Genomic DNA, 24,043 nt, shown 5'->3' on the forward strand with positions numbered 1-24,043 from the left:
CACATGCCTAGCGTTTAGCTGAAAGGGGCAGCGGTTATAGAATTTAAATAGAGACAATAGAAGCGCACAACAGACGCTTATGATCCAATTAAAGAGACAGACTTGATTAAAATGTTAATGCCATTGTCTCGGTCGGCAGTGGAGACGATGTAGCAGCCTATTATATCGTCTTACCGTATATTCTTTTTCAAGGCAACATATAAAATAATAAAGCGTTGTTTTAATCATTTAAATTTATTAACATTTAGACCCTAATCAGTACATTCATATATATATATATATATATATATATATATATATATATATATATATATATATAGATATAGATATAGATATATATAGATAGATAGATAGATAGATAGATAGATAGATAGATAGATAGATAGATAGATAGATAGATAGATAGATAGATAGATAGATAGATGGATAGATAGATAGAACCCCTATTAAGGGATTTCCCTTAAAATTAAAATGATTTTAAAATGATTCCCTTAAAATGATTTATGGTGACTGGGAATCTTGTACATTGCACTCATTTTCATATGTACAATAGTGTTATATCTTTACTATACAACATTGAAAATTATGCATCAGACAAAATGCTCCATCCAAAATGGTTTTATTTACATCTCTTTTGACAAATTTTAGGTGCATTTTTACCAGTTTATGGTCATACAGATTTCTTTTTATTTGAAAAATACTTCAAAAACAATGGAAAGTGGACGTCTTTATGTTTAAAATACAAATCTGACTGTAAGTGACCATTTATAAAAGATAAGCATTCCTTTAAAAAAAGTTCCGTAATTGGATGCAGTACAATGAAAAATAATAAACAAATGAAGAAATAGATAACGTTATTTAAAACTGCCCTAAAAACTGCATGCATTTAAGTATTTTTACAATGAAGCAAACTAAAACTAGGCAATAAAAGTCATTTGTATAATCTATAAGGATGATGCAAACACAAAACAAATTCAAATTTTTAAGTTTTGCCATAATGTATAACAATCATCACTCCATGCAATCACATGTATGATACTGATAAAGCTATTTCTCAATTAAGATTTGAGAAACATGCAATTTAACAATTTATTTTTCAAGATGTAATACAAACCTTCATAAGAAAATACCTGAAAAGACCCAAGTGAAATCTTTTATGTACAACCCCCCCCCAAAAAAAAAAAAAAAACAAAAAAAAAAAAACAATCACAAAACCGATTTTCAGACATTTGGCAGGCTGTAAATCGTCTCTTAAAAGTACATTTAAGTCTCTTTCGAAATTTCTTCCGTACATTTAACCTGTGATGTGGTGCTAACTGATAATTGAGTTTTGCTCAGTGCAAACTCTTTTAAGCGGTGGGGCTCCAATCACCTCCTCTTCCTCCTATAAAAAACAGTAATGTCACACATGCAGTCATCCATGTTGCTTTGAAAAAAAAACACAAATCAGGTTTTCATTATATCTACAATATATAATACGATATCTCTTAATTTCCACAACACAGTGGGTGAGCATTTATATAAAGACTAGTGGACTTACCTGAGTAGAGAGAGACAACACATCTTCTTTAATAAGAGTTGGGGGCTCATCCGTGACCTCACTGCTGGTCGTTGATGCCTCTAAATATTTTGAGTTTGATCATGAAAAGCAAAGTAAAATACTAGTATGCAATGCAAAATGAAGGATGCATAATCATAACTATACTATAAATGGAATTATCTTACATACTTGTGTGAATCTCACAAAACATGTCAAGTATTATTTCATCCCAAAATTAAAGTTAAATTATCCTTTTTTTGGAGGATTTTTTTGTTTTTGCATTATTTTCATAACAGTTCAGAACAATTTCAAATTCTCAATACAGTAATGCAAAAAAAAAAAAAAACCTGATTATTTATATTGTTTAACATTTTAAATAAAATATATAATTGTTAGGGTTGAGTATTGTTTGAATTTTAACAATTCTGATTCAGTTTATCGATTCCTGATTTCGATTTCAATAAGGTAACAAAAATAAAACTTGGATATCATTCCCATTTATTCCAAATCTTATAGCAAAAAATTTCATTGTAGCTGAATACCATGAACAAAACTCATTAAAAATATATTAAAAAAAACATTAAAAATACCATAGCAAAACCAAGTAGCCTAACTAATATAAATGTCAAGCATTTTTAAACGCAAATAAACACTCATTAATTAAAAAAGAACAAATAAACTAATAAGCAAACACACGATTGAGTGTTTTAAAATTTTCAGGTACAGGAACTGTAATCAAATGTAAAATATCACTGCACTTTTTAAATGAAATATACATTACAAATATAGTTACAAAGGTTATTCAGTCAAGAACATCATTAAAATTATTATAGAGATGGCAGCTGGAATATTAGGCTGTTGTCACTTTAAAAGCTGTACAGATTTAATATAATGTTATGTATTCTTTGTCACCTGTTTATGTTCACTTAAGACATAACCAAATGTGTTTACGAGAATATTTTGACATATTTTTGTTAGGGCTGCACGATATTGGAAAAAACTGACATTGTTATATTTTATTTTTCTGTGATTATATATTGCTATTTAAAAAAAGATATATATTTATACAATTTCACCGTATGATTTTAAATAGCTCTATTTGTACAGATTTAATAATTTTGTAGGAGAGTGCATCTGAGAGTACATTTATTATGTATTCTCAAAATAATAAACAAATTACAAGTATAGATAAATACAATATAACAAAGATACAAGTGAAATAGGCAGTGCTTTATGTTTTTGTAAACCTAACTGTATTCAGGTACAGACATTGAATAATCAAATACCGTATAAAATAACACTGCATAGTCTTGACTGTATGAATTAAATGTAATTAATATAAAGAATACAAAAGTCAAAAGTTTCTCTTTCTCTTTTGTGTTGTTTGATTAACATTGATGACACAACAAGCTGCATGTTTATTAGGCTGCTGTCACTTGAAAAGCACGGATGAAATATAATAATATCCATCCGTTTTCGTTCTCAATTGTTTACAACACAACCGACTGTGTTCATGAGGATATTCCCAGAGACAGGCCTTTTGACATGTGTTTGCATGCACATGTCCGTTCAAGCACAAATAGACCCAAAAAAAGAGAACTGACCACGTGCTGTCTGCGCGGCTCTGTGTGTGCAGCACAGAAACCTGTGAGAGTTCCAGTCTTCTTGGAACTGTTCAACTACCGTCCCTATACTTAGCATCACACATCCTGCGATGTGAATATTACGGATAATAAAATGATACGTTGTGCAGCCCTTATTTTTGTATGTATTTGTCCGTTCAAGATGCAGAAGAGAACAGAACAGAACAGTTCAGTATCGGGCACTATACAGTATGAGAGGTGGCTTTCTGTGTCCACGCTTTGGATGTGTGTGCAGCCCAGAAAACAGCATGTGGGTCTTCTTGTGCTTGAATTGGTTTAAAGTCATCTTAAAATTCACACAAAGGAATCGATAAGAGGAATCAAAATGTTTTATTTTATAAGATGTATCTGATTTATGACCTTATTTATAATAAGGTCATAAATCAGAATTGGAAATTGATTTTCGATTCCCAACCCTATTGCAGTTCATTATTTTATTGTAATATAGTAAAATACAGTATTCATCACCTCTCTCAGCCTCCATGGTCTCCTGTCCGAGGGTGGGCGGCTGGGAATCCTCTGTACGGAAGTAAGGTGCATGGGAAGGGCTCACTGCCTCACTCACATGCTGTGGACTGGAGTTGCTGCTGCTGTCCACTTTTGTATTAGACTGATAGGCATCTGATAGGAAACTCTGGTTACTGTTGTCATCTGTTTAGGAGAATAAACCATATTTGTGTGCAGTCTTCTGATGAAATATGTAAGCTATGTTTAAAAGTTTACTTCACCCAAAACTGAAAATAATTTCATTAATTACTCACCCTCATGTCGTTGGACACCTGTAAGACCTTTGTTCATCTTCGGAACACAAATGAAGATATTTTTGTTGAAAGCTGATGGCTAAGAAAGGCTTCAGAAAGGCCTCCATTGGCATTCAGTATATTTCCACTGACCCACTCACAAGACCCATAAAAGGCACTAAAGACGACGTTATAAAGTCCATCTCACTACTGTGGCTATACAATAATTTTACACGAAAATAGTTATTGTGCACACATAAATAAAAAAAACGACTTTATCCACCAAGTTATTGACGTGAACTCGACGCATGCGCAAGAATATGACGAAGCTCCACCGTTCGAATACATGACCCAGAAGAGGTGAGTTCACGTCAGAGACCTACACGGAAGACAATAACTTGGCAGATAATGCCATTATTTAGATTTTTTGCGCACAAATACTATTCTCGTCGCTTCGTAAATTTATTACAGCCACAGTAGTGAGTAGTGAGATGGACTTTGTAACGAAGTCTTTAGTGCCTTTTATGGGTCTTGTGAGTGGGTCAGTGGAAATATACTGAATGCCAATGGAGGCCTTTCTGAAGCCTTTCTCAGCCATCAGCTTTCAACAAAAATATCTTCATTTGTGTCCCGAAGATGAACGAAGGTGTTACGGGTGTCCAGCAACATGAGGGTGAGTAATTAATGAAATAATTTTCATTTTTGGGTGAACTAAACCTTTAAGTACTTCAGCATAAATTGCATGTTAAAATAGGTATGCAAACAACATGTCAAGTTACAAGGTCATTTACGTAACTATAGCAACACAGCCCAGTGTTGCATTCATAGACCATAAAAAATATATGGACGACTCGACTGTTTCATCATCTGTTTCCGCTTGCCATAGTTGAAGCTTTCAGGCGGCCTGCACGGCGCTGACATCTTGGGACCGAGTCTGCGCAGTAGCGATTTCGGGACCGAAGTTGCGCAGCAGAGAGCAGGAAGTACCATAGACAGTAAAAGAAATGGACACAGCGATCCCATAGACGTCAACGGCGGAAAATTAGGTCAATTAGAGGCACTCACTTCCTGATGGCTGAGCGAACTGCGCAGGCTCAGACTGAGCTTGACGACATAGATGTGACGTAAGCAACCTGTCTGACTGTTGTAAGTCTTCTATTAGTTGTGGAAAGTGAAATCTGAATCACGTTGTTTAAATATTTTCTCCCGTTGCTTTTGGCTCACTATCGGCTTCTCCCCATTCTCCCTTGACTTTATCGGTCTTTATGTCTCCACATCCCCCCGACTGCCTCATAGACAGAAAAAGATTGCCCCTGAGCATCTCCTCCTGTCTATACGGTAATTTCTCAACTGTTCGACAGTCGCGTTGGTTATGACGCAATTGTTAGACTATTTTTACAAAAACAGCTTCTACAGGGCGATAGTGTAAGATACAAGGTAATGGAGCCTTTTATACATTGTTGTGTTTCTTTATAAATAAACAATGGACAAATGGAGTCTTTAAACGCCTCAGATGTAAAGTTATTCACTGTCAAAGTGACTACAAAATTAATGGGAGTCAATGGGATGCTAACAGCAGGTGATGGCTTGGTTAGCAATGGCCGCCCCTGTGGGTGGAACGCTTTCCAAATGCTAGATTACCCCCTTGGGAAGTACAGTCGCGATATCAATAGCCCGCCCACACTCTCACAGATGCAGAACAATTAATTATGTTGGTGTGAAATAAACAGTTATGGAAATGTAGAAATTCAAAGCTAAAGCTCTAATCTGCTTCCAAAAATCTTGAGGGATTGAGGCGCGAAAGCTTCAGTTTCTGAGAGGGGTACTGCAGGCCTGGTTGCATTACATTAAATAGAAGATGTTCTGAATTGTTTACAGAGGAAATATTATGCCTCCTTGTGTCTGACATAAACATAACCTGTATTAGTCCTTTGTTACCCTGAAAATCCAGCAGCACAGAACGGGCATTTTCCAACACTACATCTGTAGGAAAGCCCTTAAGTTTCCTGACCGCAGAACCTGCCACTTTAGGCTTGTATATCTACAAGAAAGAAGAAAGACATTTTCAACATGAAGACTATATTTATATATCTGGGAGCTGGAGAGTCACTCAAGATGATATACACACACCTGTTTAGTTTCTGTAACAGGGACCCATTTGAATATTCGTAATGATGTGTCTCCTACTGTAACCCACTTTTTTTCCCTAAAAGGACAAAAATTGTACAGGTTAACCTTGTAAAAACATGCCCAGGTCACACAATAAAGAAAATAAAGCCAATTTTAAGACCATTGTGTTTGAAGATACTCAGTATTTTTTTCCGTTTTTTCCGTTCTGAAATGTATATGTAAAAATGCTCATTTTTACATTTCAGTCATTCCGAAAAGAAAATCAGACAACCACAGATTGCACATTGACAGTTCTATGACACGCCCACGCACTGTATATTGTGAAGCCATTGGCTGCCTTGCTTGTCTGTCATGTTACTAAAAGACGTCACTCTCCCCGCCACTCTGAAGTTTATTTTTGTAACATAGAAGAAAAGAAACTTGTCTCCCTCTTCGAACAGACAACTTACCACCGACGGACCCTTTCAATTGCCGCCATCACTTTTTTGATATCATCTTTTGCACGGCTGCGTGTCTCAGCTCGCACGGACCGTCCCGACATTTTAATGGGTTTTATTAGTTTGTCAAGATCTTCCTCTTTTTCTTGCCTTCCTTCGTCTGCGACTTGATCTCGTACTGTCTTCGTCTCTGTCTCGCGAGACTTCACAACGCGCCACTGGCACTGCCTCTGTGCATTTTTCACATTCCCCATATTTAATTTATTTGATCAACTATTTACATTATAAATCATCATTTGAATTCTGTTATCTAGTAACCGCTATAACACCAAAAGAAGCTGTTACGTATATTTAATGACCTCATCATACCACGAGATGGCAGTGTTTTGCACTGAAAATATTCTCAGTAGGAGATGACAATCCTATTATGCAGTAAATTTCATGTCGTCATCATATTGATTTTGATGATATATGTCATTGGATAATATATATAAAAAAGAAAAAAAAAATGATTTTCATTCCAAAATGATTCTTTCTTAAATCCACTACCACTTTATATATACCTTTATATATACCACTACCACTTTATATATGTCTTAATTAAATTTATATTCAGTGCATTAATCAATATTTATCCTCCTATATTATTAGTGATTTGTAATTATTCTTTCCAGTTATATTATTTAATCAATTGAACCATTGGTTGTTTATTAATGTTTTTTAGCTTGTATTTGGTCTCTGAGGAGTGACTGGTTTGGCCCATGCCAGGAGTGCAGTAACGGTGCTCACTTAGCCCGGCTTCCAGTGATGAAATATGGATTTGTCTTTAATTTTTTTATTTTATTTTACTAAAACACTGAAGAATTATGGTGAATATTGCCTGTATATTACTTAGAGAAAGCATGTTATCGGTATGTTTTTGGGAAACTTTCTGATCTGTGTATTCATATGTGCACTAGAGTATTAGAGGTGTACGTGTGATATCTAATGTTGTTCTTGACAAGCTGACCCCTGCTCCAGACCTGGAAGGTCACTACGTGCCTAATTCCAGGGTGAAAGCGTCAACAAGCAATCTATGGAGACATGCATCTGATTAACTGACAATGTGTGGAAATTTACTATGACTATCTATTTTCTCTTAGCCAATCAGAATCATTCAACCTGCAGTAATGACGTAGCTAGACCTTGAAGAGTATAACTGCGAAATTCTATCAGTACGAATTCTGGGACAGAGGGAGCACGCCCTACTAACTCCTTGTGAGACTTGAAGCTTGGCTTCTGCTGATGAAACTGCAAACTATTCTTCAGTAAATTTTTCTTTAATGAATTGCACTCGAGTCCTGACTCTTGGTCTTCATTCTTCACGACTGGTCTGGTCCTAAACTGTTATCCCCTATAACTGTATAACAGGAATGATGCAACATGCTCATAGTATATGTGCCACCTCACTTTATCAGTAGGCTTAAACTGAGTAACAATGGAAACCAATATAATAAATAAAGAGACTTAAAACCATATAATTTTAAAGATATTTATTAGCTGATATTGGAATCTCATTCAAATAATATAATTATAATATATCATCTCATTTTAAAGATGATATTGGAATATCCACCTTTTGCATAGCTGGTCATGCACATTTTGAGTCTGTTATAATTCAGTCATCAGAATGTATCTCACACACACTCACACACACACACACACACACACACACACACACACACACACACACACACACACACACACACACACTTTCCAGTAGCACCACATCATCTATTGACTATAAAAATAGAAAACAAAGCTATATTTCTGTAGTTACACCATAGAACTCCACTGCAGCGATGAATACACCACATCACCCTCCACACACTCGTCCTTTCCAGTCTCGCTGGGGCTCAGCGGAGAGCAAAGTAACACTGTTTTCTTCACATTAGAGCCCAGACGAGCTATAGCTAGAATATCACAGAGAGGTAACTCTTCATCCACAGAGATGCATAATGCAATGAAATGAGCATGGAAACGCAGAGGATCACCTGCAAAAGACAATATTAAGATCTTGACTGTTAAGCAGCACTGAAAATACTGATGTTCACATTTATGATGTTCACATTTATATATGCAATTGACTTTTCACACGCAATTGATTGACAAATAAACTCTGTGCTCCTATTTTAGTGTTGTTAAGTTAAGGATGTTTTTAGCAAACGGTTTGCTTTGTAAATTCAGATCAACAGTACTAAAGAGGGCAAATGGTATCATTTCAACTGAATTGTGCATTATAAACATTTGTTCTTCATCCATGCATTAAATGCATGTCCTGAATAAGCATGGTTTTATAATGTATTTAATTGAACTCCTGAGGTAAAGTTAATGGTATGAGCCATTACAGGGGTGGCCAAAATGACGATTTAAAATCTATCAGACCTAGAAATCTCTCTTCATCTTCGTTCTTCATCTTCATCTGAGTTTACATCTCATAATTCCCAGTTTACGTCCCAATTCATAACTTTTTTTCTCACAATTCCGGGTTTACATCTCGCAATTCTGACATTTTTCCTCACAACTTTGGGTTTACATCTCATAATTCTGACTTTTTTCCCTCATAATTCTGAGTTAAAGGTGGTGTAAGTGTTATTTCAAAACCGTTTAGAAAGAGTCGGGCTGAGTGGAATAACAAACTTGTAGCCAATCAGCAGGTAAGGGACGTGTCTACTAATGTGAGAAGAGAGCTCACTCTCGCTCTGTGCACGTCATTATTAGGCCTGTCGCAATAGTCAATAAATCAATTAATCGCACAATAAAAAAATGAGCTTGATAATTTTTCAGGCCGCAATAATTTTCATTTGCATGCTTGTTTGTTTTCATCATCTATCTCATTGACTGCGCTCGTTTGGGGAGGTGTTTATACTCGACGCGCAGACTAGATACCGGTGTGATGAGACGTCATGCTCGGCCAGATTTTCCTGGAAATCGTGCTTCTCCGGTTGCGGAGCCGCACGCAAAATTACAAAATTTGACGTGCACAGCGCCAAACGAAATGGGGTCTCGCACACTCTGCGTTGACGTTTTTTTTTTTGCCGCGTGCACCCTCGCGCTCGTGCAGACACGCAGAGTACAAACAAGGCTTAAAGCCAGTGCTTTAAGTGGGCCGGTACGCGCTGGTACTCAGTACCGCCACTTCCAAATATAGCTCTTGAGCGTACCGCCACCTCTCCGTGCACCAAGGACGGGACTTTAGCATTCCAGAGAGCCCTTCACAATGCATGTTTCCTAATTCGTTTCACCGAGAATAACCGTTCGTGGAAGACTTTAAGACCCGGCAGAATCCTCTGCCGGTGTTCTCTATGTGCGCACTAACGGCGAATCCCTTTAACTGTTCGCATTTAGATTTTCGGCAAATCAGTTTGGGCGGATGCAAACAACGTGATTATTGTTCATGAGTCCAACATTCAGCCATGCAAAAAAAAAAGCATGCACTCTCCCTGATGGAAGACGTGATCAAAAAGGGAAGTCGTCTTTCACTATAATTGTAAGTTAATGCAGTATTTTAAATATTTAATATTTAAGTAACTTGTCGTATTCATAAACTCATTAGGCTATTCAAACACAAAATAACTAATAAAATCTCAATCAGCAAAAGCAATCCTCTGCATTTTCATTTATTCATATATGGTTCCAACAACATTTAGGCTAGTTCAACATTTTAAGTGCCATTGTTTTATTGGCTGAAATTTCAAAGTCCCGTTATTATGCTTTCAAATTGTATGCCATCTATGTATCTTACTGAGAAAAAACGTTTACGTTTTATAATTTTGAATAGAGGTTGATGGTATTTAATATCCCTTTAGTGTAGAACATAAATATTCAGTAATTTGAGCATGGAGTCACATTATGCCTACTGGACTGAACCATAGGGCCATTAAAATGAAGGTTACAAAAGAAAATTGTATTAAGAACGAGAATATAGAAGTATATTGAGATATATTTAATACTTTAGTATTAAACTAAAGAGTTACACGCACATTATGGGAAAAATATTGATGGCACTCAGGCAGCAATGTTCAATTGTGTATCTAAAAGAAATGTACCTAAAAAAAAGATACATTTCTAGTTTATTTGTTGTTCAGAAAATGAGACCATTGGAAATGGTTACCAATTAACTCATGGAGACACATTGAGATCCCTATATCTCTGGAAATTAAAGGGCCTTAAAATTAAGGAACCAAAAGTAAAATGAATTACAGGCGTGCAAACTTTAAAAAAAAAACACAAGTGCTCTTTCCCTTTTTTTGAAATGTCACCGTTGGCTTATAATGCAACAAAGATTTCTAAAGTCAACAGATTTCACTAATAGACCTACCAATAAATAATGATCTTTCATTATTCAAAACACATGAGTCACACATGATGGACATTAGCCCGAGAACTAGCCTAATATATGTTGGCTTTTGCTTGAATATGCTTGTGTGTCATGTTCGCTTGTTTGTCCATTTGCGATCATATTGTAGTGGCTCACTTCAGTGATGATAAAGATTCATTTCCACACCGTATGGAGCATCTAAATCTCCTCACAGTGTGCTTCAAGCATCAGCTCACGAAATGTGTCCGACAAGTAAGATACTATACTCCTAATATACGTTGAAAAATATATGTTTCCTCTTTTCATGATCTATATAACCCTTATCCGGTCATAATTGTAATATGTTGTTAGCTGAACTGTCTTGCTTGTGTTCTATAGAGTTGTTCATGAGAACGGTTTGTGTTTTTGTGATCGCAATGACTCTAATCTGGTCATAATTGTAATATGTTCGTTAGTTGGACCCGTGCTCGTGTTCTATCGAGTTGTTCATGAGAACGGTTTGTGTTTTTGTGATGGAAGGGGTGACTTTTTCATTGAATACTCAACCTGGATTAGTTACACAGTTTCTGCTACAGTCGTTGCCTGGGTTACGTATGTGTAGGGCGGAGCTATCAAAATAGGGGCGAGACCCTTTTGGGGGTAGAGACGGGTTTGTTTTGGTGATTTGAAATATCAACAATGGTTACCAGAAAGCACTTACCCCACCTTTAACATGTTCCAATTCTGACTTTTTCCTCATAATTCCAGGTTTGCAACTCACAATTATGACTTTTCTTCCTCACAATTCTGAGTTTACACATGTCGCAATTCTGATTTTTCCTCCCAATTCTGAATTTTGTTCTCGTAATTCCCAGTTTATGCCCAATTCTCCTTTTTTTCTCCTTACAATTCCGAGTTTACATGTGCCAATTCTGACTTTTCCCCTCACATTTCCGGTTTTACATCTCGCAATTCTGACTTTTTCCTCAAAATTCGGAGTTTCCATCTCGCAATTCTTGACTTTCTCCAAATAATTCTGAGTTTATATCTCGTAATTCTTACTTTTTCCTCATAATTCCGAGTATATGTTTTGTAATTTATTTATTTTCGCAATTATTTATTTATTTATTTAGCAAAAAGTGAAACATAAACTGATTTCTGAAAAGAAAAGTCAGAATTGCAAAATATAAACTCACAATTATGTTTTTTCCCCTCACAATTCTGATTTATTTATTTTTATTCTGTGGTGGAAAGAAGCTTTCATAAAAAAAATAACATTTTCTTACATCATAAACATACCTGGATATACCAGAAAATCTCCTCCAAACTTCCCTGCCGAGGTCAGGTAGAAACCTTTATTTCTCAGATCCCTGTATACACAGAATCTAGTGTTCAATCGCTCATCTCTAGGCACCGGCCAAACAGTGGAAAAGAAACTGCGTTCCTCTGGACAGTGGCTGAAGCCGGCACGAGCAGTACAGAGCTGGACCGCCATAGCCGAACACGGAAAGCGGAAAGCCTGGTCCAATGCATTAAGACGGTCTCTAATTGCATTGCCGGAGTCATCTGTGCCTGAGGGATCAGGAAGAGTCAAATATTATTGACACAGTATCAGGAGTCTTATCGTGCTTTAACAGACAAATGCACACAAAATGATGTCTAAATGCCCATCTTGGACAGTATCCTCATAAATAGAGTAATTTATGTTGAGCAGCAGAGAGAAAATCTGAGCTGTGCATTAAGTCTGAGAGCAACAGCAGCCTGATATTCCTTAGCTAGTGTCTGTCACTTGTGTTAATCAAACAATAAAAGAAAATTGAGGGGAAAAATAAAATCACTCACTACTATTGACTAAATAACTAATGTGGCTTTAATAAAGATTATTCTATATTTAAGACTATGCAGTGTTATTTTGCATTGATTACTGATTGATTTCTGTCCTGTTTCTTTGCTATTGCATTCATTAGTGCATGCACTTCACTTTGTTTGTTCTTATTTTATTACTAAATGTTTAATTGTCTTTAATGTTTGAACATTATATTACTTTGGCTAGAAGTTTTTGCTGTGGTATTGAAATTGTATTCAAGAACTGTAAAAGAAATGCCCTGTTGCTAAAATATTTTAATGATAAAATCATCAGAGCAGTGCTGACAACTTGTTTCTGTTGCGATCGTGTGTTTGTACTGTGTGCGTGTGTGTGTTGGGGTGGGTTGGAGGAAGAGAGTGTTTTCTGTATAATAAAACATAATTTTGTGGCAAAAAACATGGAAATGTGTCAATTTTTATACTACTGTATACTATATTTACTTGCTAGGTCAGTGCCTTTGTGGGATTTGGTTCTTATGCTAGGCTGTAAGGAAATTTGAAATAACAGAAATCATTTGGCAAAGTGATATGTAATGCGGTATGGGAGTGTAGTTCTAGACACTCTCTCACCGTTCTCTTTCTCATTGATGATTCTACTCAGCACTGTCTTCTTGTCCTTCAGGGCCAGAGCACACTGCTCCTTATAACTGCTCTCCAGACCTGCCTCATACAGCCTCGCAGCCCTTGAATGCACCTCTTCATCTTCACAATCCTGATGAAAATAATAATACATGCATCCACTCGCATAATAAGCCCAGACAGACAGAAAGAATCAAAAACAGATAGAGATTAATTGACAGACAGACGATCCATCTAGACGATAGATAGATAGATAGATAGATAGATAGATAGATAGATAGATAGATAGATAGATAGATAGATAGATAGATAGATAGATAGATAGATAGATAGATAGATAGATAGATAGATAGATAGATAGATAGATATGTGGCTGTAGTATTAGAGTTGTGAGACCTCAGTGTGCAGTGAAGCCGCAGCAGTGTTCGTCTCCACCAGCAGCAGCGCCTCCTCCTGCAGGAGCTCCATCGGTCTGCCCAGCCGCACGTTCTGCCGAGGCTGACGGGCCAGAGACCCCACCAGAGCCCCGGTCACACCCAAAGATCTGCACCTTTTCATGTCCGACACCTTCCACAACAGAGGGGTCGATCCGCAAAAGCTGATGTCAACCAAGGCATCTCCTGCTGGCTGATTCTCACTTTCACAGCTACTGGTATTTGTATCTTCCTTTACTTCCACACTTGATGACGACAGTGACATATTCATCTCTACTGGACCCCCATCCATTACTCTTCCAAAAGACCTGGGTGTCTCAACACTTGACTGTCAGCATATACGATGCTTCCGCTCTAAAGAGCAATTACCGAGTGATTTAATACCGGCATTACAAAGGTTAACAGTAAATACATGGCGGTCGTGTGAAATATATCTCAGAGCACTGCAAGAAGAAAATTAAAGTTACAACTGCACAGATATTTCAATATGCCTCAGGGTCACGTTTACCTCGCGCTGCCTGCACACTAATGTTTTTTCAGTAACTTTAACGTTGCTGGATTAATCTGCTGAAAGACTTTTACATTAAATATTCATTACAAACAAAATATACCTCGCGATACACAACAGCACGTGTAGTATTCTTTACACAACTTCCCCATACGTCGTATCCCACGTGACCTCAATCTCTATATTTGAATCATAGACCGTAAAAAAATATGGACGACTCGACATCATCCGTTTCCGCTTGTCAGATTTGAAGCTTTCAGGCGGGGGTGCACGGCGCGGACATCTTGGGACCGAGTCTGCGCAGTAGCGATTTCGGGACCGGAGTTGCGCAGTAGAGAGCAGGAAGTAGAGCAGGAAGTACAGTCGCGATATCAAAAGCCCGCCCACACTCTCGCAGATGCAGAACAATTAATTATGTTGGTGTGAAATAAACAGTTATGGAAATGTAGAAATTAAAGCTAAAGCTCTAATCTGCTCCCAAAAATTTCGAAAAAAGTCCGTTAGTGCCTCAGTGACAACTTCACTCAGAGAAGACGTCAGTCTCAGCTGTCAATCATGACGTCACACCCCCCGTTTTTATAGCATCAAATAACTAACTCAAACTAAACTTATTTTTAAAACGAACACCTGAAATGAAATCATCGTGATGATAACTGCATTCAGTGACATAAACTAACTTTGGGGAAACATTTTTGAAGTGTAATTTTATTATTTAGTTTGTCTCGCGTCCATTAGAAAACACAGAGGGGCGGCTATACTGGGACCGGTCACCGGGGGGCGATCGAGGCGCGAAAGCTTCAGTAAATGAGAGGGAGACTGCAGGCTTGATTTGAATAAATAGAACAGCCGGCGCCATCTAATGGTCACCTAAAATACACATACAAGACATAATTCGCTTTACCACAGGCGCATGGCAAAGTACGTACACCATAACTTCTATATTTTAATAATAATAATAAAACACACACACAACCTCCCTCGAAAGAAGGTTAACGTTACTGTTTAAACCGCTTTTTCATTTGGTAGCCTATCTGTTACTTTTAATAGTATTTAACAATAGTATTTTAAGAGTAATCAATCACAGCCGTTTCCGATAACCCGGATTTTTAATTGTTTTTCTATATGTGTTTCGAAAACCAAGCCTTATCATAAATGGGTTTAAAATATTTTACCGCTTAATGCACACATTTCTCCAGTAAAGGAAAGAAAAACAACACACATCCTGATTCCTGAAAGATGGTGTATTCGGTCTCCTGACCTCTTGTGGAGGACTGTTTTTTCTATTAAGAAAAGGTAATGCAATAATTTACACATTCATTCATCGACTTTATTCAAGACAGAATATAAACAAATATGAAATATGATCAAAAATCCGAATGTACAAAAGTACACCCTTGATGATATTGGATATTTACAGAACTGTTTATATTTTTTGAGGAATACCACTGTCTAGAACGTATTGCAATTAGCATAAACATCTGAGTGGAATTAATAAATTGGCACGTATATCATATAAAGAACGATGACGGGTAAAGATGAGAGAACAAAATCAAATACAGAATTGTAGCTCTGAACACATAACATAGAGACTAAATTACCCAATGCCAATTGTTAATACTTAAGTAATTAATAGCAGTGTACTGCACAAACCCCACAACGGGTAAAAGACAGCAATTAACACCAATTTGATCCACTTAACGGCATTTGTTGTTATTGGTCGATGCCTGCAGAATATTTTCAGCTGAAACTTTCCATTTCCTACATAATTCACAGAAGACTGCAGTGCAGCTGTGTGTGCAGGGAGACTCATGGAAAAGTGAGAGGGACAGGGACATCCAGCCTGCACTAGCAGACACACTGCATTCAGTGCAAACCTTCATTAATGCCGTCTCACACACCAAGGCCTCACGTCACACACCTGGAGAAAAAAGTTATAAAGAGGAAAAAAGATAAGTGTGAGGCATGATGTTCAAAACACTCTGGAAAGCTCTGAATTTACAGAATGTTCTTGAAGTCAGCATGAAATGGAAGTTGTGATAGTCTTTACTTTGAAATTTCTCAAACAAGAAAAATGTAGGAAGGGACTTGATTTTGTTCATTGGGAATAGTGGTGCAGGTATGACATAACTTTGTAGGTCAACTGACAGTTAGCATTATATGGTTCCCTCAACAAAAACCCAATCGGATTGGTTTATCACAAAAAACAAGAGCTTTAACAAACAAAAGTTGATACTTTCAAAGATGAACACAACTTTTATGAATTTTGAAACCTGATCCGTCTTGTCTGTAAGAACTCATGTATCATTCAGTCAGTCGTTTTTTCATTTAACATCGAAAGTAGAAAAATTTGAATACAGCTCCTTTTTTTAGCTAAATTTTTTGTTCAGGGGCTTTGCCCTTGTACGGCTTGTGTAAAGTCATCATTTAGTCTGGTTGTTTGATGAGAAAAAGCTCAAAAGAATTGTCATTGGAATAACCACATTAAGAATCCGTGCTATTCTGCTGAGTGGAACTGAGGAACAACTAATGATGGCACGGTTTGATCCTTGGTTGACCAATCAGATTAAAGGTGCGTTTCATTATCACCCATGTTATGAGCTTGATTATTCAAACTGTTTATTCATTTTTCTATCACTAAATGTTTTTGTTTTTAAGAGAGCATGAGAACAGTGTCAATTGCGTGATTTGGCAGCCCTGGCTAACCCTTTTCTGGTTTTTGACCTACAGAAATCATCTGTCATCCCTGCACCACCTTATTTTCATGGTGGCATAAAAACCATCAGGCTACCCACAAGTCACAGCCAGTCTGCTCGGTTCCTGCAGCCTTATGCCCGTCTGTGGGGGAGAGAGTCCATGTGTGCGCTCAGCTTCATCTCATTCTCCAGAATCTGCAGTAGCTGCTGCATGGAGGGCAGGTGGCCGGACTGCAGCTTTGACCACACAGGCATATCTGTGAGCAAATAAATACAGACAAAGTAAAAATTACTAGTATTATACATCATGTAGTGTAAAATATTAGTGTTTAAGTATTTTGATCAATAATCAACCACCAGTCCTACCATTAAGTGTGATTTCAAAGGCACCAGTAGACATACACTGGTTTTCAATCATGTTGCTGAGGAAGAACACCATCATGCAGGCATATATCTTAACAAAAACACAACAAACTGAAGTCACAAACATGTAGTAGTCAACATTTCATGTGAGCACTGTTTCTGAATCACTACTAGCATCACTAAACAGAACTACCTAAATAGCAGATTTCCCAAACATTCAATTAATGAACTAAAGGTTTAATTAAATTACATTTTTTTAACAATGTTCGTTCAACTTCCAAAAAAAATGTGTTATGCTGGTTAAAAGTCTCCACATTCTGACACACACACAATCACAATATGATTTTTTTACTATTTATTTGTATTATACAGCTGCAAAATAAATATTTGAACACCTGTCTATAAACTAGAATTCTGACCCTCAAAGACCTGTTAGTCTGCCTTTAAAATGACCACCTCCACTCCATTTATCATCCTAAATTAGATAGGTTAGCTGCACAAAGACACCTGTCCACCCCATAAAATCAGTAAGAATCGAACTACTAACATGGCCAAGACCAGAGAGCTATCAAAAGACACTAGAGACAAAATTGTACACCTCCACAAGGCTGGAAAGGGCTACGGGGAAATTGCCAAGCAGCTTGGTGAAAAAAGGTCCACTGTTGGAGCAATCATTAGAAAATGGAAGAAGCTAAACATGACTGCCAATCTCCCTCGGACTGGGGCTCCATGAAAGATCTCACCTCGTGGGGTCTCAATGATCCTAAGAAAGGTGAGAAATCAGCCCAGAACTACACGGAGGAGCTGGGCAATGACCTGAAAAGAGCTGGGACCACTGTTTCCAAGGTTACTGTTGGTAATACACTAAGAAGTCACGTTTGAAATCATGCATGTGACAGAAGGTACGGAAGCAGGGGATGCTTAAACCAGCACATGTCCAGGCCCAGCTTAAGTTTACCAATGACCATTTGGATGACCCAGGGGAGTCATGGGAGAAAGTCATGTGGTCAGATGAGATCAAAATATAACTTTTTGGTCATAATTCCACTAAACATGTTTGGAGGAAGAAGAATGATGAGTACCATCCCAAGAACACAATCCCTACTGTGAAGCATGGGGATGGTAGCATCATGATTTTGGGGAACAACCTCCTTCCCTCAGAGCATTGAAGATGGGTCGAGGTTGGGTCTTCCAACATGACCTGAAGCACACAGCCAGGATAACCAAGGAGTGGCTCTGTAAGAAGCATATTAAGGTTCTGTCGGACCTAAACCCAATAGAGAATATTTGGAGAGAGCTCAAACTCTGTGTTTCTCAGCGACAGGCCAGAAACCTGACTGATCTAGAGAAGATCTATGTGCAGGAGTGGGCCAAAATCCCTCCTGCAGTGTGTGCAAACCTGGTGAAAAACTACAGGAAACGTTTGACCTCTGTAATTGCAAACAAAGGCTACTGTACAAATATTAACATGATTTTCTCAGGTGTTAAAATACTTATTTGCAGCGGTATCATACAAATAAATCGTTTAAAAAGCATACATTGTGATTTCTGGATTTAAAAAAAAAATGTATTATGTCTCTCAAAGTGGACATAAACCTATGATAATTTCAGACCCCTCCATGATTTCTAAGTGGGAGAGCTATTTTAAACTAGACACTTGAAATTATGTTACCCAAAAGTCATAACTCAAAGTAGTATAGGGACAGATTAAAACAAAGGGGAAATATGCATGTAAGTGACTCACGTTTTTTTTTTTTTTTTTTTTATTCCCTTATGGATTTTTTTTTTTAATCTCCTTATGGAGATATTAATTTTAAGGCCCTGAAAATAACATATAAAACTGAATGTCTGATCATGTTTTGATTCAAATTTGAGGACGGTCCTCTCAATAATGTAGTTTCTGTAAGCTTTTATGTAAAAAAAAAAAAAAAGACTAGGCGTCCTTTCAAAAATGGCCAATTATATTAGAACATTTGTAATTGTAAAGAGTAGTTTTTATTCAAATGAATAAATAACAATAAACTGCTAATTATATGCATTTACAGTCCCTGAAAACTAAAGCAACTATTTACAGAATTTACAAGTATAAAAAAACTCATTTAGTCTGCATGTGTCCTCATTTAGTCTGTTAAGTGTGTGTGCTTACACTGGCAGGCCGTGCTGGATACTATGGAGACGGTAAGAACAAGCTGTATTCACTCATCACTTCTTACGGCATAACTTACAAACACTGCACAACATAATGTCTTTTGATTCATTACTACATCCATCAATCAAATCTATGCTGGTTATTCATTGGCTAGGCATTGACTGGCTTATCCAACTAAAAGCATGGGTGCTTTGACTGACAGCTTTATGGAGCTAGAAATATGACAATGATCTGAATTTGAATTGTATAAATCTGAATTATTGACAAGTGTAATCTAACAAAATTGCATATTATGTTGCATTTTACATAGTACTGAATTTGATTTTTTTTAAATGTTGAATATAGAACCTTTGAAATTGAACACATCTGAAATGTTTTTAGGTCGAAATTGTATAGACATGTATTTTCAAACAGCAGATATTTTGTTCTGAATTAATAGACTGTAAATATTTAGTTTTTGAAAATACAGATTCAAGATTTCAGATGAAGAAATTCAGATCATCAAATTCAATATTCTAAAATTCAGATCGCAGAAATTCAGATCATACAGAAAGTAGGCCAGAGGTCATCATCAGGGAAGAGTAAAGGATGTCAGAAAAATCCAACGGAGCACCATTTGATCATTTCATACAGCTTTAGCAGCCAGTAACACGCTCAGTTTATATCATGTGTCATCAGAGAGGCTGTGATTGAAGGAGAGAGACCTGGGAGGGTTTAATATGACCTGAACAGTCCACAGTACATGAGAGATTGTCAAAATAATGATTATAATCGCTATTTCATTGAAAATGGACATGATTTATTACACCAACGCAAAACGCTCATGCAAACAATGGAGGATTTTTAGTTTTTTCCCCCCATTTTTTCATTGTTTTGGATTAAAAAGTGGGATGCATTTTGAAGACTGGACTCTTACACGAACATGTATGCAGTTGTTTCGTTGATTCGTCCGATCTGATCTGAACGTCAGGAGATGAAAGATGAGTACCACGTTTATTATGCTAATGTAAAAATACCTACTGCTTTAGCATTTCATTTAACCCTTTCCTCTCTGGTTTATTTATTGCAAAAACAAGTTCAGAACATGCATCTTGAGTGTTTTAGCTTTCAAGTGATGCATAGTTTGTGATAGTTGATTGAACAGTTTGTATAAAACAAAAGTAATTATCAGTAGAGACACGCCCACTTGCGTCAACCAGCCCCGCCCACGATCGGGTGCGGATTATGTGGTTAAACTACAAAAACACAAATTTGTGCGAACAGATTCAGGGACGTCATCACGCTTTTGGCCTATAGTGGAGTAGTGTTTCTTTACAAAGGTGACATCGTCAACTACTATCATGAATAATACCGCGCTTCAGCGGATCAGTGTGAACGGGGATCATTTAAATAACGTTGCCGTCTGTATGAAAAAAAGAAGAAGAAAAAAAACACCAAAAGGAAAGGAAATACTTCTCAGTTTTTAAAGCCCCACTTGGCTACTTTTGCTCTCGGGGGCCCCCTACAGTTTGGAAAAAATAATGTCCTCAACTACTGTCGTAAGCTCTGTAATCCTACAACAGGGGATGCCATCGCGCGTGCATTTGTTGACATGACAACCCTGATAGCCCTGAACTAGTCTCGTCTCATAACCCTCGGACCCCGTATGTCTATTTAATGGTCGCGGGTGCGCGGCGTGTTGTAAAAATATATACAGTGGTGCGGTGCGGGCCAAATAACTTCAAGCGTCCCGCGGGTCGGTGCGGTCGGTGCAGCACTAACAGTTCCCCTGAAAACTGCAAGAGGAGTTCTTCTGGCGTCGCGTGTGAAATGTCTTCATCCCAGGTAACGTTACAGTCAGTGGCATATGTTTCAGCATGTCATACGAATATAATTTCATGGGTTTTGTTTTTTTTAAACACCAAATAATCACGATGCTCACGTTTACAAGCCAGCGTCATTATAGTAGTCTATTGGTTACCGTTTTACAGAATCTATATGATACTTCAGTAAGTTCAATGTTTGAGTGGTAGCTCACCGTAACAAGCAGGACAGCATCGGTTGGGCACGCCTCCTTCAGCTCACGCCGACGAGCAAACGCTGGTCACATGTTGATCCTCGTCCTGCCTTTAATCCCATCATTTTTTCATTTCCTCTTATTGCTTTCCTCCAACAAAACCTTTTCTTTCTTATTTGTCTGTACTGCTTCGGACATGACTATATTATCCGACGAACAAAGTTGGGCTCGCACGTCCGAATGTAAGGAAGTGTGTGTGTTGGTGGAAGTGACGTATATGCCGTAAAGCAGTTGAATTTTGTAGTTCTTTTCTTTTTCTCGGGTTACTACCCGAAACCCGCAGTTTAAAAGTACGATTAAAAACGATACAGACCCCATCAGGCAATGGCAGACGTGTCATTCAACCTATTGTAAGTAGATTTATCATCACAAGAGTCTTAAAAAATATATTATGAAGGTTGAAAAGTTACCTAGTGCTGCTTTAATACACCATTACAATGTAAACACAGCCATAGTCAGGGTAAACTCCGCCCCTGCAAGCTCATGTTCATCAAGCGTCACTTTTGAATGCCACACCCACATCTCAACAACATTGCATAGAACAATGTCTCTGCCGTACATTTTTTCCTTTTTTGATAATCTGTTACACTAGGATGTATGTAACAATATGGAAGAAAATATCTGCTTTCCTTTAATTAGTTAAGGATTACACACTTGGCCTAAAATAAACAACAACAACAAATCTATAAAAATTCAAATGAAAAAAAAAAAAAAAAAATATATATATATATATATATATATATATATATATATATATATATATATATATATATATATATATATATATATATATATATATATATATATATATATAGGAAAATTTTGAATATGAAAAAACAAAAACAAAAAAAAAACACTTTTTTAAGAAAAAGAGATGAACGACCAGGATGGTGGATATCAAAAGCAGGGGTAGGGATATCACACAACTACACAAATATTAGTGATTGAGACTCACTGAATAAGTTTAATATTAATTTATAATATTAATTTCCAAATATAATGTGACATTTTTAACAGAAATTGATATTCACTCCAAAAATGCCCCTCACTGACCTTATTCTCTTGTGCCCAAAGCCAGACTCCTGGAGTGTCTGTGCGGAAAAATGTGAAAGGGTCCTTGCCCAGGATAATTAAACCAATCACTACAAATTTGAAGACAGAGAGGAAGGAAGCTATGTGCCTAAAAACAAATAATTAAAAAGACCAGTTTATGAGTTAAAGTCCCATGAATTGGTATCGTACAGAATTTCTCAGGCATGAGAAACCCACCTGTACATGGGCTGTGGCAAGAAGTTTTCTCCCTCGAGGCGGATGTCTGGGTACCTCTGGTTGAGAACCCGAGAGTACTCTTCAAACACCCGCCTGTATCCTCAGGACACGCTGCAAATTCAGAGACACTTATGAACTGACCCACCAAGAAAAGAAAAAAAAACTGGTTCACATATGCTCGCATAATTATGAAAGCTTGTTTTCTGCCACAGAATACAAAATTAAAGAGGTAATTACACTTTTAATCTCACATTTCTTACTTTATAACTCAATGGCAAGAAAAAAGTCAGAACTGAAAAATAAAATGTAGCAACTGCCTTTTATTTCATGGCAGAAACAAACATCCATACATTATAATAAATTATCAGGGGACAAAAAAAAAAAAGCCTTTACCCAGTTGCAAGTTATACCAAGTTTGCACAATAACACGTTTTGTACTCATTAAGAGCTTCATCTAAAACATTTTTTTCTTTATAAAATCATGCTTAATTATTTCTAAAATTAAGTCAGTACACAAACATAGTAAACATTTAGTTCTGTGTTTATTATGGTTTTACTACAAAACCATAACTAACCATGGTTATTTTTGTGGATACTATGGTTTTACTGTTTAAAAAAAACATAGGCTAATTAAATCGTGGTTGGTATTTGCTGAAGTAAAGCCATGTGGGTCGTTTTCATAAGGGTCAACTTCTTGTGTGCTATAAGTTAACGTTACTCACTTCCGTATACCACAACAACAAGTAGTGGAGAGGCGTTCCAAATGTTAAGGTGTTTTATTTATTTTTCCCGAAAGACAACGGAGTTAAATGTTTTATGAGTCATTAAATGTCATAAAACATTTGCTACAGTATACAATGGTATAAATATTCCGTTACATGGTATATTTGAGCATGATTTTTGCACACTGGTGCTTAGGCTTGGGGCCATTACGCTCAGCTAGACAGAGGAAACGAATAGGAAACATACATTATCCAACTTTAATGCATTTACTGATTTTACATAACGATGTCAGTTTAGATTATATAGTTGCTTTATCAACACTTGACGACACTGTTTATCACGCGAACTGTCAGGAAACGGAAACAAATTCCGTTTGCTTACCAAATCTGAAACTTCAGCAGGGGCATTCCAGTATATTGCATTTTCATCTTTTTAATGCTGCCATTGTCAGCTGTGGCATGGTACACTGACAGCACACAGACCAGTAAAAGATAAAAACAGCGCGTTTCCATTCCGCACAAATCTGCTCGCGAAGCCTCCGCTCTGAATCTAACAGGAAACTCCCGCCGCACTA

General features: G+C 37.0%; 3 protein-coding genes across 3 annotated transcripts; all 3 read right to left on the bottom strand.

The window, feature by feature from the left end:
- Window positions 1-609: 609 nt before the first annotated feature.
- Window positions 610-6,813, bottom strand: bcl7bb (BAF chromatin remodeling complex subunit BCL7B b). The gene is made up of 6 exons (XM_067419323.1): window positions 6,503-6,813; window positions 6,054-6,129; window positions 5,862-5,964; window positions 3,652-3,834; window positions 1,541-1,620; window positions 610-1,384 (listed from the first exon to the last, which is right to left on the bottom strand). Exons 1-6 carry the CDS (start codon window positions 6,742-6,744, stop codon window positions 1,313-1,315), a joined length of 756 nt encoding a protein of 251 aa, XP_067275424.1. The 5' UTR covers window positions 6,745-6,813; the 3' UTR covers window positions 610-1,312.
- Window positions 6,814-8,009: 1,196 nt separating this feature from the next.
- tsen34 (TSEN34 tRNA splicing endonuclease subunit) lies at window positions 8,010-14,383 on the bottom strand. The gene is made up of 4 exons (XM_067419292.1): window positions 13,671-14,383; window positions 13,266-13,407; window positions 12,129-12,401; window positions 8,010-8,523 (listed from the first exon to the last, which is right to left on the bottom strand). Exons 1-4 carry the CDS (start codon window positions 13,998-14,000, stop codon window positions 8,306-8,308), a joined length of 963 nt encoding a protein of 320 aa, XP_067275393.1. The 5' UTR covers window positions 14,001-14,383; the 3' UTR covers window positions 8,010-8,305.
- Window positions 14,384-15,521: 1,138 nt separating this feature from the next.
- Window positions 15,522-24,043, bottom strand: selenot1b (selenoprotein T, 1b). Its single transcript, XM_067419703.1, has 6 exons — window positions 23,851-24,043; window positions 22,747-22,857; window positions 22,531-22,657; window positions 17,276-17,363; window positions 17,009-17,166; window positions 15,522-16,134 (listed from the first exon to the last, which is right to left on the bottom strand). Exons 1-5 carry the CDS (start codon window positions 23,979-23,981, stop codon window positions 17,042-17,044), a joined length of 582 nt encoding a protein of 193 aa, XP_067275804.1. The 5' UTR covers window positions 23,982-24,043; the 3' UTR covers window positions 15,522-16,134; window positions 17,009-17,041.

Source organism: Pseudorasbora parva, chromosome 16 (genome assembly GCF_024679245.1).
Source record: "Pseudorasbora parva isolate DD20220531a chromosome 16, ASM2467924v1, whole genome shotgun sequence".
Lineage (NCBI taxonomy): Eukaryota > Metazoa > Chordata > Actinopteri > Cypriniformes > Gobionidae > Pseudorasbora > Pseudorasbora parva.

What these genes read in the sequence shown, in the direction of transcription:
- bcl7bb (XM_067419323.1), bottom strand. Translation starts at nt 6,744, where the DNA reads ATGGGGAATGTGAAAAATGCACAGAGGCAGTGCCAGTGGCGCGTTGTG. An exon ending in ATTGAAAGGGTCCGTCGGTG is followed by an intron (nt 6,130 to 6,502) that starts GTAAGTTGTCTG and finishes TTGTCCTTTTAG; the next exon opens with GGAAAAAAAGTGGGTTACAG. An exon ending in GACCATGGAGGCTGAGAGAG is followed by an intron (nt 1,621 to 3,651) that starts GTGATGAATACT and finishes CAAAATATTTAG; the next exon opens with AGGCATCAACGACCAGCAGT.
- tsen34 (XM_067419292.1), bottom strand. Translation starts at nt 14,000, where the DNA reads ATGGATGGGGGTCCAGTAGAGATGAATATGTCACTGTCGTCATCAAGT. An exon ending in CGGCTTCACTGCACACTGAG is followed by an intron (nt 13,408 to 13,670) that starts GTCTCACAACTC and finishes TATTTTCATCAG; the next exon opens with GATTGTGAAGATGAAGAGGT. An exon ending in AGATTTTCTGGTATATCCAG is followed by an intron (nt 8,524 to 12,128) that starts GTATGTTTATGA and finishes TGTCTTTTGCAG; the next exon opens with GTGATCCTCTGCGTTTCCAT.